This window comes from Esox lucius, chromosome 11 (genome assembly GCF_011004845.1).
Source record: "Esox lucius isolate fEsoLuc1 chromosome 11, fEsoLuc1.pri, whole genome shotgun sequence".
Lineage (NCBI taxonomy): Eukaryota > Metazoa > Chordata > Actinopteri > Esociformes > Esocidae > Esox > Esox lucius.
The window spans coordinates 51160873-51177256 of record NC_047579.1 but is presented as its reverse complement, the minus strand read 5'-3'; the positions used below and the strand labels follow the sequence as shown (position 1 = coordinate 51177256).

Below are 16384 nucleotides of genomic sequence, written 5' to 3'. Positions count from 1 at the left end.
CAGGCCGTAGTCAGGGCTGTTCCATATCAGAGTTTTACTCGAGTCTTTGGAACAATTAGACAAAACATGTTACATAATCAGAACAGCAGATTGTCATTTGGTCTGAAGATACAGTAAAGCAGAAGATCAAACAGGACCATGGAGCAGACTGCAGAGCCTGTTACTGCAGAGGAGGAAACCGTCAGTTGAAGCACTTTTTTTCAGGCTGATCCCAAGTAACACCCCCTATTCTAGAAAATGCACTGCTTTAAGAGTGCCATTATCACCCTGCAGTGATGTCACAGTCATAATTCTGTCAGGACCAATAGCTAAACAGCCCACATATTCTGAAGGTTATGATTGGTTAAGGCGCTGTATAGACCAAGGCATTCTATCTTTCAGATACAGGGGCTGTGGCCCTGCCCTCTACAGTTCCTCCAGGCCGGGCATGGGGAACCGCCCAGCGAAGCCCTCCACCTCCCTTCTCAGCTCGGCCACCCGCTCCTGGTGCTTCTGCTCTCCAGCCAGGGCCTCCTTAAACTCCTTCAGGGTGGCTTTGGGCTGTAGGCTGGACTGGATGTCCAGGGTGATCTGGATACCTGGAGAGCATCAGATGGTGTGTTGGGTTAGAGCGTTGCACCGGTCACCAGAAGGTTGCCAGTTTAAATCCCGCTGACAAGGTGGAACCTAAGCAGACCTGTGATTCAATGTGGAGGGAGGCTCTGTCGCCCCCTGGAGGAAGCCGTCGTTCAGAGGGGACGTTAAACGGGGGCCCATCTGGTCACTAAGACCTCATGACAATCATCTTAAACTGTGTATTTTGCAACCGTTTCCAATCTTGTCCTTGTCCCATCATGCAATCTGAGCATCCCTGTCATTCCTAATTTGAAAACATATTTGCTCACATCTCCACCTCATAGCGGGGTCTTATAAACACCGCCCATCGTCCTTGACCCAGGTGGGTGACACATCCCCATTACTATGTAAACACCGCCCATCGTCCTTGACCCAGGTGGGTGACACATCCCCATTACTATGTAAACACCGCCCATCGTCCTTGACCCAGGTGGGTGACACATCCCCATTACTATGCAAAGCACTCTGAAGCAGTGTCTAATCAAGTACATCTCAAGATCTGTGGTTGTTTGGGTGTGACGTTGTCCGGTGGGTGTCCGTAGGTATATCTGCTTCAGGGTTTACTGCTTCAGGGGTTACTGCTTCAGGGGTTACTGCTTCAGGGGTTACCTCTGTGGATGAACTCTGCAACCTTCCTGAAGTCGTCCTCCACCATTCCTCTGGAGGTGAGAGCAGGAGAACCAAACCTCAGACCGCTGGGACGCAATGCGCTCTTGTCACCTACACACAAACAACACACATTATTTACAGGCATCCTGCAGAAATTGTGTGATTTGTGAAATTGTGTGTGTAATACCTGGGCAGGTGTTTTTATTGCAGGCGATGGCAGCTGCTTCTAGAACCTTCTCAGCCCGCCCTCCGTCGGTCCCGTTTGGCCGTAGGTCCAGCAAAATCAGATGGGTATCAGATCCCCCTGGGCAACAGTAAAACCACTATATAACACAGCTATAATACAACCGGATTGTAACCACACAACATCCTCTCAACCATATTACAATCATACAAAATTCAAACAACTATAATACAACCAAATCACTAGATTCATTTATCAGTTAGCCATAATTGTACTCAGTCCGTATTCCAACGATGAAGAGCCAATGTTTATTATGAAGAGTTAACAGTGGTTCTCCTGGACCCCTCAACAAGCTGGTAAGTGAACATAACTCAGCTCACAGTGTGAAAGAGCAGCCTACCCTGGCCAGCACACTGGAAGTAATGCTTAGAAAGAAACTGCTGATGTCAGTTGGCTATGCAGCCACCAGGGCGGTGGTATTGTCTAGCCAGCCATCAATCCAGCAAGTAGGTTACCTTAGTAACGCAACCTGTGCGTTACTCCGCTGAACAGTGAACACTTGTCTTTAATAGAAAAACAAGTACAACGTTACATCAACAATGTTTAATACACATGAACACTAACTTGCTGTGTGCATATTGAGCGCAACCTCCAGCTGAGAAACTGTTTAGTACAGTAGCCTGGCTGTTAAGAATACTCAAACCCCCTTTTCTGTTTATCAGTTGGAGCACAATCTGATCTGTTTTTCCGTCCCTTAATAAAAATGAAACATATTATCGGCAGATAAAAGTCAGTTATCGTGGCCGCCCAAAAATGCTAATTGCCCACAGGAGGCCCATGGCGGCTGGCCTTCACACGTCTCGTCCTTTAAGTGATCTCACCAGTGACAATCTTGTATCCGTGTCCAATCAGGGCGTCTGCCAAGGCTCGACAGTTAGACAACACCTGCTGCTGGTACGCCTTGAACTCTGGGGTCATGGCCTGTTTTAGGGCCACAGCCACACCTGGACGGACACACACAAACACACACACATGGTTTATTATGAGGGTTAGTGTGATTTCAGTTAAGTTTCCAATCTTTCCTGCTATAGTGTGGTTGTGGGGTCCTCCCTGTATAGATGCCTGTGTAGGTGCCTGTATATATCTACCTGCTATAGTGTGGTTGTGGGGTCCTCCCTGTATAGATGCCTGTGTAGGTGCCTGTATATATCTACCTGCTATAGTGTGGTTGTGGGGTCCTCCCTGTATAGGTGCCTGTGTAGGTGCCTGTATATATCTACCTGCTATAGCGTGGTTGTGGGGTCCTCCCTGTATAGATGCCTGTGTAGGTGCCAGTATATATCTACCTGCTATAGCGTGGTTGTGGGGTCCTCCCTGTATAGATGCCTGTGTAGGTGCCTGTATATATCTACCTGCTATAGCGTGGTTGTGGGGTCCTCCCTGTATAGATGCCTGTGTAGGTGCCTGTATATATCTACCTGCTATAGCGTGGTTGTGGGGTCCTCCCTGTATAGATGCCTGTGTAGGTGCCTGTATATATCTACCTGCTATAGCGTGGTTGTGGGGTCCTCCCTGTAGACCAGGGAACACGGCCTGGTTGATAAGAGACTCCAGATTGTACAGAGTCTCCTTCCCCTTGGCGTCCACACTACGCACACCTGGAGGGGTTGAGCACACACATGCACAAACACACACACACACACACATCCCCATGAACGCAATCTTCACGTAACACACCCCCCTACCAGTCATGTAACACCCCCCCCCACCCTTCTTGTAAGAACCCCTCGTACCCTTCCTGTAAGAACCCCTTGTACCCTTCCTGTAAGAACCCCTCGTACCCTTCCTGTAAGAACCCCTCGTACCCTTCCTGTAAGAACCCCCCCCACCCTTCCTGTAAGAACCCCTCGTACCCTTCCTGTAAGAACCCCTCGTACCCTTCCTGTAAGAACCCCTCGTACCCTTCCTGTAAGAACCCCTCGTACCCTTCCTGTAAGAACTCCCCCCACCCTTCCTGTAAGAACCCCTCGTACCCTTCCTGTAAGAACCCCTCGTACCCTTCCTGTAAGAACCCCTCGTACCCTTCCTGTAAGAACCCCTCGTACCCTTCCTGTAGAAGATGACCCCGGAGCGGCAACCTCGCAGCGTCTTGTGTGTTGTCGTGGAGACCACGTCGCAGTACTCGAATGGAGACGGGACGACACCGGCCGCTACCAGCCCACTGATATGTGCCATGTCAGCCAATAGGAAAGCCCCGTTGTCATCGGCAATACGACGCAGCCGGGCATAGTCAAGGTTACGGGAATAACAGCTGGTGCCTGGGGAGGATGAAGAGAACATTTGGTGTGTTACCATTACACACTGTTGCAGTTTCCACCGTTGTAGTGTTACCTTTTGACACCGTTGCAGTGTTACCGTTTGACACCGTTGCAGTGTTACCGTTTGACACCGTTGCAGTGTTACCGTTTCACACCATTGCAGTATTACCGTTTCACACCATTGCAGTGTTACCGTTTCACACCATTGCAGTGTTACCGTTTCACACATTATCCTTGTGTGGAAATGATGGGTTTCTATTGGAGCTGTCAGAGTTCACACGTTTTTGACGCCACTCAAATATTTGATTCATCACATCGTTCCTCCACTGCTTCATGGAACACCTCAGTCTCTCTGATGCAGTAGAACAGTCTGTCTCTATTGTAGCGCTTCAACATCCACTATGCATGTGTTTTTGTGTGTGTGTTTGTTTGTTTCTGTGTTTTCCTGCGTGTGTTTGTGCAAGTGTCTCATCCAAAACATAAATGAGAGGGACAAGGCTTACCAAAAATATTGGGAGCATCAATAACTGGATGTTACCCAGAAATGGGCATTGTTTTGGAAACATTCTACTAAACACATTCTGATATAATGTTTTTGGTCAAGATGTGTTCAAGGATTATGTAAAATTATGTAAATCCAAGACAAGATTTCAACAAACATCGAGTCTTGGATACTGGTCCCAAAATAAAAATGTTCAGGGGAGGTTGTGTTACTGGATCCTGAAAGACACCCCAGTTACTCCATATAGGAAGATACAGAACGTTCTGTCCCTGGACTCTATCTCTATCTCACTGCTCTGTGTGTGTGTGTCTGTCTGTCCTGTGTGTGTGTCTGTCTGTCAGTGTGTGTGTGTCTGTCAATGTGTCTGTATCTGTCAGTGTGTCTGTTACCTGCAATGATGAGTCTGGGGTGGAACAATCTGGCATTCTCCTCCAGTCTGTCATAGTCTATCAGACCAGTGTCTGGATTCACCTGGATTAACACAGATTAACATCAAACTAATGTCTGGATTCATCTGGATTAACACACAGTGGCCCTCATTTATCAAAAGTGCGTACACCAAATTTCCAGCGTACACCTGGCGTACACCCAAAACCACGGTGACTTTGAGATTTATCAATAAGGACGTTGGCGTACAGCACTCTCAAATCCTACGCCAGCTCAGGAGGTGGTGTAAGCACGTTTTGAGTTAGTGCGGAAATGCGCATGTTGAGTTATATGTTCTCATCATTTATGTTATGTTGTTTAATTATGATACTGACTGTTGTATACCCAAAATTGTGCAAGAGTTAATTGTGCGCATGTGTGAAGAGACGGGACTTTTATTTTGACCTGTCTCAAGCAAAAAATTGGTCGCCGTATACTCAGCCCCTGCTGCTGTTCCCTCGTGCACAGATGTTATGCCAGTGCATTGAGATGTAAACTGAAAATAAAACAGTATTAATAGTTATATTTGGAGTGATCTTTGGTGGATGGATGACAACAACATATTGCACATGGACATGGCGGAGAGAAATGAAACCTTAACAGCGCAGAAAAGAAAATCCTAACGCACTGACAAACTAAAAGATGTGATATATTATGACCTACTGTAAAAAAAAACAACAACATAATTACAAACTTCAGTGTTTATTTTTGTGCAACATGGACTTCAAGATTTCATTTGTGTGACTTTACCAAAGCATTTGACTTATATGTATTCCTTCAGATGCGAGTCTGTGCGCTTTACATGATGTTTCAGGGTTAGGCCCGGCAGTTGCGCACGGACTGGGTTCAGTAATAAAAGGCTTTGAATTACCAAAATATAATTCAGACTGACAAAATAATAAAAATGACATTCTTCTTCTTTTAGACAATAATAGAAATAATAATAATAACGACATTCTTCTTCTAAATAACAATAAACGTCATTGATAAATATCATGAAATAATAAGACGAATATTACAAATTGTCATGCAGTTATTAATGTGAATGAATGGTACTCCACATCACATCTTCATCTTTTATTCCGCTTTTTAAACTGCCAAATGAAACAATTTTATTTCTTTCTACCTCCCTGGTGATCGTCTCAATCTCCACGTCAGAGAAGTTTCTCTTTTTTGCCGTCTTCCGTGTGTCCATGGCGTAAAATGAGGGCGTGGGGGAAGCGGAGACTTGAATATATAGGGGCGTGTTATTCTAATGACGATCGTTTTCGTCCGCGGCATTTATCAAGGGAAGGTGTTGCGTACACCTGGATTTTAAAGGTACGCACAGTTTCATAAATCAGGCGATGAGAGGAGTGTAAGCAAAATCTTACGCCAACATATACGCCCGTTTCTACGCAAGAATGATAAATGAGGGCCATTAAAACCAGAGTAAAGTCAAGACGCACAGGTTAACATGTGAGGTATTGGCCTGAAGAAATGCCACTGCATTAACCATGACTAATACACCAACTGATGTCAAGGCCCACCTCAGTTCTGACCAACAGAACCTAGGGTTAGAATAAGCGCCATCCTTTAATAGAACAATCCAAGTCAATGCGTTTGTGTCCTGTGTACCAATAGTATTCAGAGGAATATCCTCAATATCTATTGGAAAGCAGCATCTGGCCAATCACCATTCACTAGCACCATCAGGCCAATCACCGGCACCATCTGGCCAATCACTGACACCACCCGTGGAGGTATCCTTGGCTGACCACAATGACATCATGATGAAGCGTATTTCTACCTTGTAAGGCATGGACTCAAAGAAGATGGACGTAGCGGAGATCTTCTTCTTATCGGTCATGAAGCCGTGTGTCAGGTGACCTCCGTCAGGAAGGTCCAGTCCCATGATCCTACCATGAGGTTCCACGATGGCAGTGTACACCGCAAAGTTAGCAGGGGAACCTAGACAGACATACAGTCAGGAGGGGAACCTACATAGACTGACAGTCAGTAGGGGAACCTAGACAGACTGACAGTCAGTAGGGGAACCTAGACAGACTGACAGAGTGTTTCAGACTGTGCGTTGAAGGGGACAGAGTGTTTCAGACTGTGCGTTGAAGGGGACAGTGTTTCAGACTGTGCGTTGAAGGGGACAGTGTTTCAGACTGTGTGTTGAAGGAGACAGTGTTTCAGACTGTGTGTAGAAGGGGACAGAGTGTTTCAGACTGTGTGTTGAAGGGGACAGAGTGTTTCAGACAGTGCGTTGAAGGGGACAGAGTGTTTCAGACAGTGCGTTGAAGGGGACAGAGTGTTTCAGACTGTGCGTTGAAGGGGACAGAGTGTTTCAGACTGTGCGTTGAAGGGGACAGAGTGTTTCAGACTGTGCGTTGAAGGGGACAGTGTTTCAGACTGTGTGTTGAAGGAAACAGTGTTTCAGACTGTGTGTAGAAGGGGACAGAGTGTTTCAGACTGTGTGTTGAAGGGGACAGAGTGTTTCAGACAGTGTGTTGAAGGAGACAGAGTGTTTCAGACTGTGTGTTGAAGGGGACAGAGTGTTTCAGACTGTGTGTTGAAGGGGACAGAGTGTTTCAGACTGTGTGTTGAAGGGGACAGAGTGTTTCAGACTGTGTGTTGAAGGGGACAGAGTGTTTCAGACTGTGTGTAGAAGGGGACAGTGTTTCAGACTGTGCGTTGAAGGGGACAGAGTGTTTCAGACTGTGCGTTGAAGGGGACAGAGTGTTTCAGACTGTGTGTTGAAGGGGACAGTGTTTCAGACTGTGTGTAAAAGGGGACAGTGTTTCAGACTGTGTGTTGAAGGAGACAGTGTTTCAGACTGTGTGTAAAAGGGGACAGTGTTTCAGACTGTGTGTTGAAGGGGACAGAGTGTTTCAGACAGTGCGTTGAAGGGGACAGAGTGTTTCAGACTGTGCGTTGAAGGGGACAGAGTGTTTCAGACTGTGCGTTGAAGGGGACAGTGTTTCAGACTGTGTGTTGAAGGAGACAGTGTTTCAGACTGTGTGTTGAAGGAGACAGTGTTTCAGACTGTGTGTAGAAGGGGACAGTGTTTCAGACTATGTGTTGAAGGGGTCAGAGTGTTTCAGACAGTGTGTTGAAGGGGTCAGAGTGTTTCAGACTGTGTGTTGAAGGGGTCAGAGTGTTTCAGACTGTGTGTTGAAGGGGACAGAGTGTTTCAGACTGTGTGTTGAAGGGGACAGAGTGTTTCAGACTGTGTGTTGAAGGGGACAGAGTGTTTCAGACTGTGTGTTGAAGGGGACAGAGTGTTTCAGACTGTGTGTTGAAGGGGACAGAGTGTTTCAGACTGTGTGTTGAAGGGGACAGAGTGTTTCAGACTGTGTGTTGAAGGGGACAGAGTGTTTCAGACTGTGTGTTGAAGGGGACAGAGTGTTTCAGACTGTGTGTTGAAGGGGACAGAGTGTTTCAGACAGTGTGTTTCAGACTGTGTGTTTCAGACTGTGTGTCTGTGTGTGTTACCAGAGTAAGGCTGTACGTTGACACCCCATCTCTCAGCGTCCAGCCTGTAGGCCTCCAGGGCCCTTCTCTGACACAGACGCTCCAACTCATCCACATGTTCTGTACCACCATAGTACCTACACACACACACACACACACACACAAACACACACTGTAGGTGACTCTTCTTCGACACAGCAGTTTGGGTGGTAAATGTGTTTCACATTTCTCTGTGTCTTGGTGTCTACAAGCTGTGTGTGCAGTCATGCCCAAAGGTTTTGAGACTGAGACAAATATTAATTTTCACAAAGTCTGCTGCTTCAGGGTTTTTAGATATTTTTGTCAGATGTTACAATGGTATACTGAAGTATGATTACAAGCATTTCATAAGTGTCAAAGGCTTTTATTGAGAATTACATTAAATTTATGCAAAGTCAATATTTGCAGTGTTGACCCTTCTTTTTCAAGACCTCTGCAATCCGCCCTGGCATGTTATCAATTAACTTCTGGGCCACATCTTGACTGATGGCAGCCCATTGTTGCATAATCAATGCTTGGAGCTTGTCAGAATTTGTGGGTTTTTGTTTTACCACAAGTTCTCACTGGGATTAAGGTCTGGGGAGTTTCCTGGCCATGGACCCAAAATGTCAATGTTTTGTTCTCCGAGCCACTTAGTTATCACTTTTGCCTTATGGCAAGGGGCTCCATCATGCTGGAAAAGGCATTGTTCGTCACCAAACTGTTCTTGGATGGTTGGGAGAAGTTGCTCTTAGAGGATGTTTTGGTACCATTCTTTATTCATGTCTGTTCTTAGGCAAAATTGTGAGTGAGCCCACTCCCTTGGCTGAGTAGCAACCCCACACATGAATGGTCTCAGGATGCTTTACTGTTGGCATAACACAGGACTGATGGTAGCGCTCCCCTTGTCTTCTCCTGACAAGCTTTTTTCCAGATGCCCTAAAGAATCGGAAAGGGGATTCATCAGAGAAAATGACTTTACCCCAGTCCTCAGCAGTCCAATCCCTGTACCTTTTGCAGAATATCAGTCTGTCCCTGATGTTTTTCCTGGAGAGAAGTGTCTTCTTTGCTGCTCCTCTTGACACCAGGCCATCCTCCAAAAGTCTTCGCCCCACTGTGCATGCAGATGCACTTACACCTGCCTGCTGCCATTCCTGAGCTCTGCTCTGGTGGTGCCCCGATCCCCCTGCTGAATCAACTTTAGCAGACAGTCCTGGTGGTGCCCAGATCCCCCTGCTGAATCAAGTTTAGGAGACAGTCCTGGTGGTGCCCCGATCCCACAGCTGAATCAACTTTAGGAGACGGTCCTGGTGGTGCCCCGATCCCCTGCTGAATCAACTTTAGGAGACGTCCTGGTGGTGCCCCGATCCCCCTGCTGAATCAACTTTAGGAGACAGTCCTGGCACTTGCTGGACTTTCTTGGGCGTCCTGAAGCCTTCTTTTTTGGGGTTTAAGTTCATTTTCATGGCAAAGAGGGACTTTGCAATTAATCTAATCACTCATAACATTCTGGAGTACATGCAAATTGACATCATATATACTGAGGCAGCAGACTTTGTGAAAATGAATATTTGTGTAATTCTCAAAAGCTTTGGCCATGACTGTACATGTGTGTGCGTGTGCGTGCGCGCGTGCGAGTACCTCTGTCCAGGGTATCCTTCAGAGTATTTGTTGTTCATGCAGGAACCCAGGGCTTCTAGAACAGCTCTGGAGGTGAAGTTCTCTGACGCTATCAGCTCCAGACCAAACGTCTGACGATGCTTCTCTCTCTTTATGATGTCAAATACCTAACACACACACACACATTTGTATGGCTATCCTCATGGGGACCAGAAAATTTAATTTGCATGCTCCCTTGCCCTAATCTTGACTCTAAATCTAACCCTAACCTTAACCTCAATAAAGTAACATTTATGCCTAAACTTTACCTAGATGTAATGCCTAACCTTAACCCTAAACTTAAACAACAACGCCTGGACCTTAAAGAAACCCCAATTCTAAATCTAAAATGAATTGTAAGTTTGATCCTAAATCTAAACCCTGAGCCGGAAATTGACTTTTGCCTCATGGGGATTTTTCTGGTTTTACTATACTCATGGGGACATTTGGTCCCCATGAGTATAGTTAGACCTAAAACACACAGACACACACATGCATGCAGGGAATCAATTAATATAAAGGTAATTTCAGACTGAGCTAACATTGCCTTTAAGAGAAACATGCCTTTTGCCATTTCAGTGTAGTCAACTGGATCGGATGTCTAACGTCATTGGCCGATTCCTCTTGATGACCCATTGGAAGTAATGCAAGGTCATCAGGAGGGATCAGCCAATGAGATTGGATGTCTAAGCTCTCACAGATTCCATAATGGAAAATGGAAAAGGACGAATCCTGTTTCCATGTCTAGGCTCCAGGCCACCCACTCACCCACACCCACACACACCTACCCAACCCCAGACTCAAAAATACCCAGCCCCAGACACCCACCTACACCAGCCCCAGACACCTACCCAAGCCCCAGACACCTACCCAAGCCCCAGACACCTACCCAAGCCCCAGACACCTACACCAGCCCCAGACAACCACCTACCCAAGCCCCAGACACCTACCCAGCCCCAGACAACCACCCATGTTTAGCTGCCTACCTCAGAGTCGTTGGTGGACAGAGGTTCCTGCATCATCTTGTTGTGTGACTCCCAGACCTCCTGACTGACATGGTGACCATTACCATTGCTAAGAGACATGATGGAGGCTCCCAGGCAGGCTCAACAATGAGATTATTGATCTGAACAAACATATAGACACACACAGGACATACAGAGTCAATCATGGACCATCTTACTGTCTGTTCTGCTGCTTTATTTCTGCTACGTAGTCCTTCATGCTATCAGGCTGGGTTTCTGCCAGGTTATATGGACTCTCCAGAAAATCATATCAACATATATGAGGACACTTGACTGACATCCTCAGCTTTGATATTCACATGGTTTTTATGCGAACACTCAGCACACACTGGCGCAACGGAGCCAGCCTCTCATTATCTCTAAACATTTTGGTTGGTTGAGGGGCCCCCTGCTAGTGGTCCAGGGCTCACTAGCAGTCCAGGGCCCCCCGGCGGTCGGGGGCCCTAAGCATACACTTATGTTGCTTATGCCTAGGCCTGGCCCTGCATCCAGATCACTGTACTAGCCAATGTTGAAACCAAAGGGACAGCGATTACAGTGGAGTAGCCATGTTGAAACCAACAGGACAGCGATTAGTGGAGTAGCCGTGTGGAAACCAACAGGACAGCTGTTACAATGTAGTAGCCATGTGGAAACCAACAGGACAGCTGTTACAGTGGAGTAGCTGTGTGGAAACCAATAGGACAGCTATTACAATGGAGTGGCTGTGTGGAAACCAACAGGACAGCTATTACACTGGAGTAGCCGTGTGGAAACCAACAGGACAGCTGTTACAGTGGAGGAGCCGCGTGGAAACCGACAGGACAGCTATTACAATGGAGTAGCCGCGTGGAAACCGACAGGACAGCTATTACAATGGAGTAGCCGCGTGGAAACCGACAGGACAGCTACAGCTGCGGGAAAAATTAAGAGACCACTGCAAACAGTTGAAAAGGAAAGTTTTGAGTGAGGAACTGAAGCATTCAATTTGCAGTGGTCTCTTAATTTTAACACTTCTGTTTCTCACTCAAAACCTTCCTTTTCGATTTATTTGAAAAGGAAAGAAAAAGGTGCAGTGGTCTCCTAATTTTTTCCGGAGCTGTATTACACTGTACTAGCCATGTTGAAACCGACAGAACAGCTATTACAGTGGAGTAGCCATGTTGAAACCAACTGGACACCCATACAGTAAACCTGTTATAGTGGAGTAGCCATGTTGAAACCAACTGGACACCCATACAGTAAACCTGTTACAGTGGAGTAGCCACGTGGTAACCAACAGGACAGTAGTACAGTACATCTGTTTCAGTAGAGCAGGCCTGCATGTCACTCATGTCTGTCCAGTACTGCACCGTCCCAGCCCTGCGCGTCTCTACTCCTGCCTCCCAGTTCTTCCCCTCCCTCATGGTTGAACTCCTGAGCTCAGACCACATGATGGTTCCAGCAGGTTAAAGTTTTACAACAGATCCTTCATAACAACCCAGGAAAGTAGTCTATACACTGTCACACTAAATCAAGCTACACAACCTTAACCAGACTAGAAACCAGCTTCTGCTCAAGGCTTCAAGATGACAAACAAAAGTATTAATTAACTAAGTATCAGTGGTTTTCGAAACTCCTAGGGGAAATTTCACAATTTTTATTGACAAGCTGAATCGAGAGGGCTACAGGCCAAATGCTAGGTAGTCAATCAGCTTGACTGAACTGCGGTCAGGTTTTTGTCGGGTCACCACCATGGTGGATATCATTAGCTGGTATTTATAGATAAACCAGACCGCAAACCATTTCCTAAAGTTGTTACTACCTTTTATCAGAACTCGGTTGACGATGGTGTAAGGTTGTGCAAAACCATCTCAAATAGCTTGGTAAATAGTTTGGTAAATAGTTTGGTAGGGCTGTGAACACAAGCGCACGACACTGCGGCGCAGCGTGTGTGTGTGTCTGATGCAACAGCGACTGGACCCATGACTTCTATTATGTTGTTAAAATGACAAAGGTCAGCTAAACCGTCAGCTGTCTATCTCAAAGAAAAACACTAACTCGCAAGTTAACGTGTCAATTTGGATCCAAATGACAGGAGCTGTCACATTTTCCCGCGAAGATGCTAACTACAACTATCTAACAATTTCGTGTTTCGCAACTTAAGTACCGTACAGTAGACTGTCCAGGGATGCCTGTCTTCTGACACGCGGTCTCCTGTACTTGTCAAAACTTTTAGCAGTACTTCAGGATATTCCAAGCCGACTGGACTCGCTTACACATAACTAAAAACCGCAGATTTTTAACAAAATTAACTAGCTAACAAGTTTTATCTGGCTGTAATGTAACAAATACGACATTGCATGAGTCAAAACCACAAAACCATCTGTACTAAAGCGTCACAATGCTGTAGAATAAATGCATGCGTATTTTACATTAAATACATAACAATTTACATGGACAATTCGTGAAACGGTACCCACCAGGTCGATGGGTTGAGCAGCTATTAGAGTAGGGAATCTGTTGTTTGGTGAAAGTTGCACAAGAACGCAGGTTGACTTTACTAAGATCCAAAGTCCGCGAAACTCTCACCCAATCATTGTACAGTGAGGCGGGATTTCCCCGTTGTCAGAACGATCACAAGAGACCAATGACACGAATTCACAGAGATCACACCCAGGTATACGTTTGGATGATTTTTGGGGAATTAATTAAATAAATATTATTAAATACAAAGGTAAATATATAATTTAAATGATAAATAAAAGAATTAATGAAAACCACGAAACACATTTAATGGTGATTTTCTACATGTAACGATTAATTTCACAATTTCATATTTCACCATTTATTTATTTCATGGTTGCAGGCATTGTGAAATCTGTCAATATTGTATCCGTCATTGAATCTTTTACTTTCACCCATTTGAGTTGGATGGCCCAGTCTCTTACGAATACAGTTTTTTGATTGGTGATTCGATTTCATTTCCAGGGTTGCCATGACCAGACTCGTAATTTAAGCAATTGTATTTTCCCAAAACTCCTCTCGGTTTAGACCTATGCACTTGCTTTGAAATCCACTCGTCATCCCCATCAGAACCCTCGTGAGAGACCCTCAAAGACGTCCCATTTTGTAGCCTGTTCACTTGGAGAAAAGGACTTTGTCATTTTCCAAAATCTCCTCTCAGTTTTTCTACACTGATCAGGCATAACAATATGACCACTGACAGGTGAAGTGAATAACACTGATAATCTTGTTATCATGGCACCTGTCAGTGGTTGTGATATATTAGGCAGCAAGTGAACATTCTGTCCTCAAAGTTGATGTGTTAAAAGCAGGAAAGATGGGCAAGCGTAAGGATCTGAGCAACTTTGACGAGGGCCAAATTGTGATGAATAGACGACTGGGTCAGAGCATCTCCAAAACTGCAGCCCTTGTGGGGTGTTCCCGGTCTGCAGGGGTCAGTACCTATCAAAAGTGGAGGAAAGAAAAGCGTTGACCTTGTGACAGGGTCATGGGCGGCCAAGGCTCATTGATGACCGTGGGGAGGGAAGGCTGGCCTGTGTTGTCCGATACAACACACAAGCTACTGTAGCTCAGATTGCTGAAAAAGTTAATGCTGGTACTGATAGAAAGGTGTCAGAACACACTGTTCATCGCAGTTTGTTGCTTATGGGGCAGTGTAGCTGCAGACCAGTCAGGGTGAGGACCCCAGTCCACTGCCAAAAGCGCCTACAATGAGCATGTGAGCATCAGAACTGGACCACGGAGCAATGGAGGAAGGTGGCCTGGTCTGATAAATCACGATTCCTTTTACATCATGTGGATGGTCAGGTGTGTGTGCGTTACTTACCTGGAGAACACATGGCTTTGGCCTCTTTCAGCAGGATAATGCACCCTGCCACAAAGCAAAAATGGTTCAGGAATGGTTTGAGGAACATAACAAGTTCAAGGTGTTGACTTGGCCTCCAAATTCCCCAGATCTCCATCCAATCGAGCATCTGTGGGATGTGCTGGACAAACAGGTCCGATCCATGGAGGCCCCACCTTGCAACTTACAAAACTTAAAGGATCTGCTGCTAACGTCTTGGTGCCAGATACCACAGCACACCTTCAGAGGTCTAGTGGAGTCCGTTCTTCAACGGATCAGGCCTGTATTGGCGGCAAAAGATGAACCATCGCAATATTAGGCAGGTGGTCATAATGTTATGGCTGATTGGTGTGTAGACTAACTGGCATACAAAATATGACATTTTCAAAATAATCCTTAAATAAATCATTAATCTGAGATTTCTGCAGAATATTTGTGCTTCAAGTGGCTCTTCGAGAAATGGACACAACCTGTCTTACACGTTCAGAGAGCAGATTTCAGTTAAAGAATAGACCAAATTTAGAGTTAGTTGGATAAAACCTGCTAGCGAGCAGGTTAGCTTCACCGAGTATGTTGCCATAGTAACTGACTCAGAGCTGAACTGGCTCTTTGAAACTGTAAACCCAGAGTTTCCCTCAACTCAGAATCAACTAACTTTTCACTAAACCCACTTTCTGAAATACCCCCAATGTAATGTTTCATTTGGCAAATAAAAATAACAACAATAAAAAAAAATATATAAACATAATTCCTTTTTAGCTCCCTGCTTATTGGCTAAGCCCGTTTATTGCAATTCTCTAGTTTTGATCATTTCCAAGTGTACCGACCAGTTTCTCCCTGTTATCACCCATGTACCGAACTGCCTGTCCTCTGGGTTTTGCTTTTTTGAGAATTAAAATATATGCTCTGCATAACCACTCCACCTGGTTGCCTGTGTCATATTCGTTACAAATAACTTATGACATATACAAATAAAACTTACGATGTACTAGTTTTCAGAGTATTTCAAATGGTATTTAAAGTTCAATAGTGCATACATCAATAATGAATATACTATAGAAAAGTCTACTTTTCAGAGAAAACAATAAGGAAAGTCTGAAGAAAAGAGTCTGAAGAAACCTCTCAGAAGACTGGATGGATGTTCATTATTTCATTTATTCAGCACAGAGTACAAGGAATAAACAAATTGTCATGAGTTGATCTGAAGTCACATTGTTGATTTTACTTTTAATATTATGTCTTGAGGAAAAATGTTTTCTGCTCAAAAAAATACATAAAAACAAGCTGTCACACAAACATGAAAATAAGATTAAAGTTAATTGACTTCCTGATCTGAGCAACCATTTGCAGCTTCAACTTGGAGCTGTCTGTAGCTGTACCCATGATAAGATAGTCTGTAGCTGTACCCATGATAAGATAGTCTGTAGCTGGGCCATAGATAAGATAGTCTGTAGCTGTACCCATGATAAGATAGTCTGTAGCTGTACCCATGATAAGATAGTCTGTAGCTGGGCCATAGATAAGATAGTCTGTAGCTGGGCCATAGATAAGATAGTCTGTAGCTGTACCCATGATAAGATAGTCTGAAGCTGGGCCATAGATAAGATAGTTTGAGGCCTGGGGCCTTTGGTTGTTCCTGATTAAGGTTTTGTCTTAGAACAGGACATGTTGACCAAGATTTTGTCTAAGAACAGGGCATGCTGACCAAGATTTTGTCTAAGAACAGGGCATGCTGACCAA

The 16384-nt window shown here is 45.2% G+C and overlaps 1 protein-coding gene across 1 annotated transcript; it reads right to left on the bottom strand.

Annotated features, from left to right (window-relative positions):
* Positions 1-109: 109 nt before the first annotated feature.
* Positions 110-13372, bottom strand: shmt1 (serine hydroxymethyltransferase 1 (soluble)). The gene is made up of 12 exons (XM_034295104.1): positions 13257-13372; positions 10777-10916; positions 9773-9918; positions 8135-8250; positions 6444-6604; positions 4618-4699; positions 3514-3726; positions 2953-3066; positions 2290-2412; positions 1412-1528; positions 1225-1335; positions 110-578 (listed from the first exon to the last, which is right to left on the bottom strand). Exons 2-12 carry the CDS (start codon positions 10873-10875, stop codon positions 406-408), a joined length of 1455 nt encoding a protein of 484 aa, XP_034150995.1. The 5' UTR covers positions 10876-10916; positions 13257-13372; the 3' UTR covers positions 110-405.
* Positions 13373-16384: the final 3012 nt, after the last annotated feature.

Bases quoted from the DNA above. Each gene is read 5' to 3' on its own strand.
- shmt1 (XM_034295104.1), bottom strand. From the start codon at position 10,875: ATGTCTCTTAGCAATGGTAATGGTCACCATGTCAGTCAGGAGGTCTGG. The intron at 3,727-4,617 runs GTAACAGACACA...CATCCTCCCCAG, and splicing joins CCCCAGACTCATCATTGCAG to GCACCAGCTGTTATTCCCGT. The intron at 1,336-1,411 runs GTATTACACACA...GTTTGTGTGTAG, and splicing joins CAATAAAAACACCTGCCCAG to GTGACAAGAGCGCATTGCGT.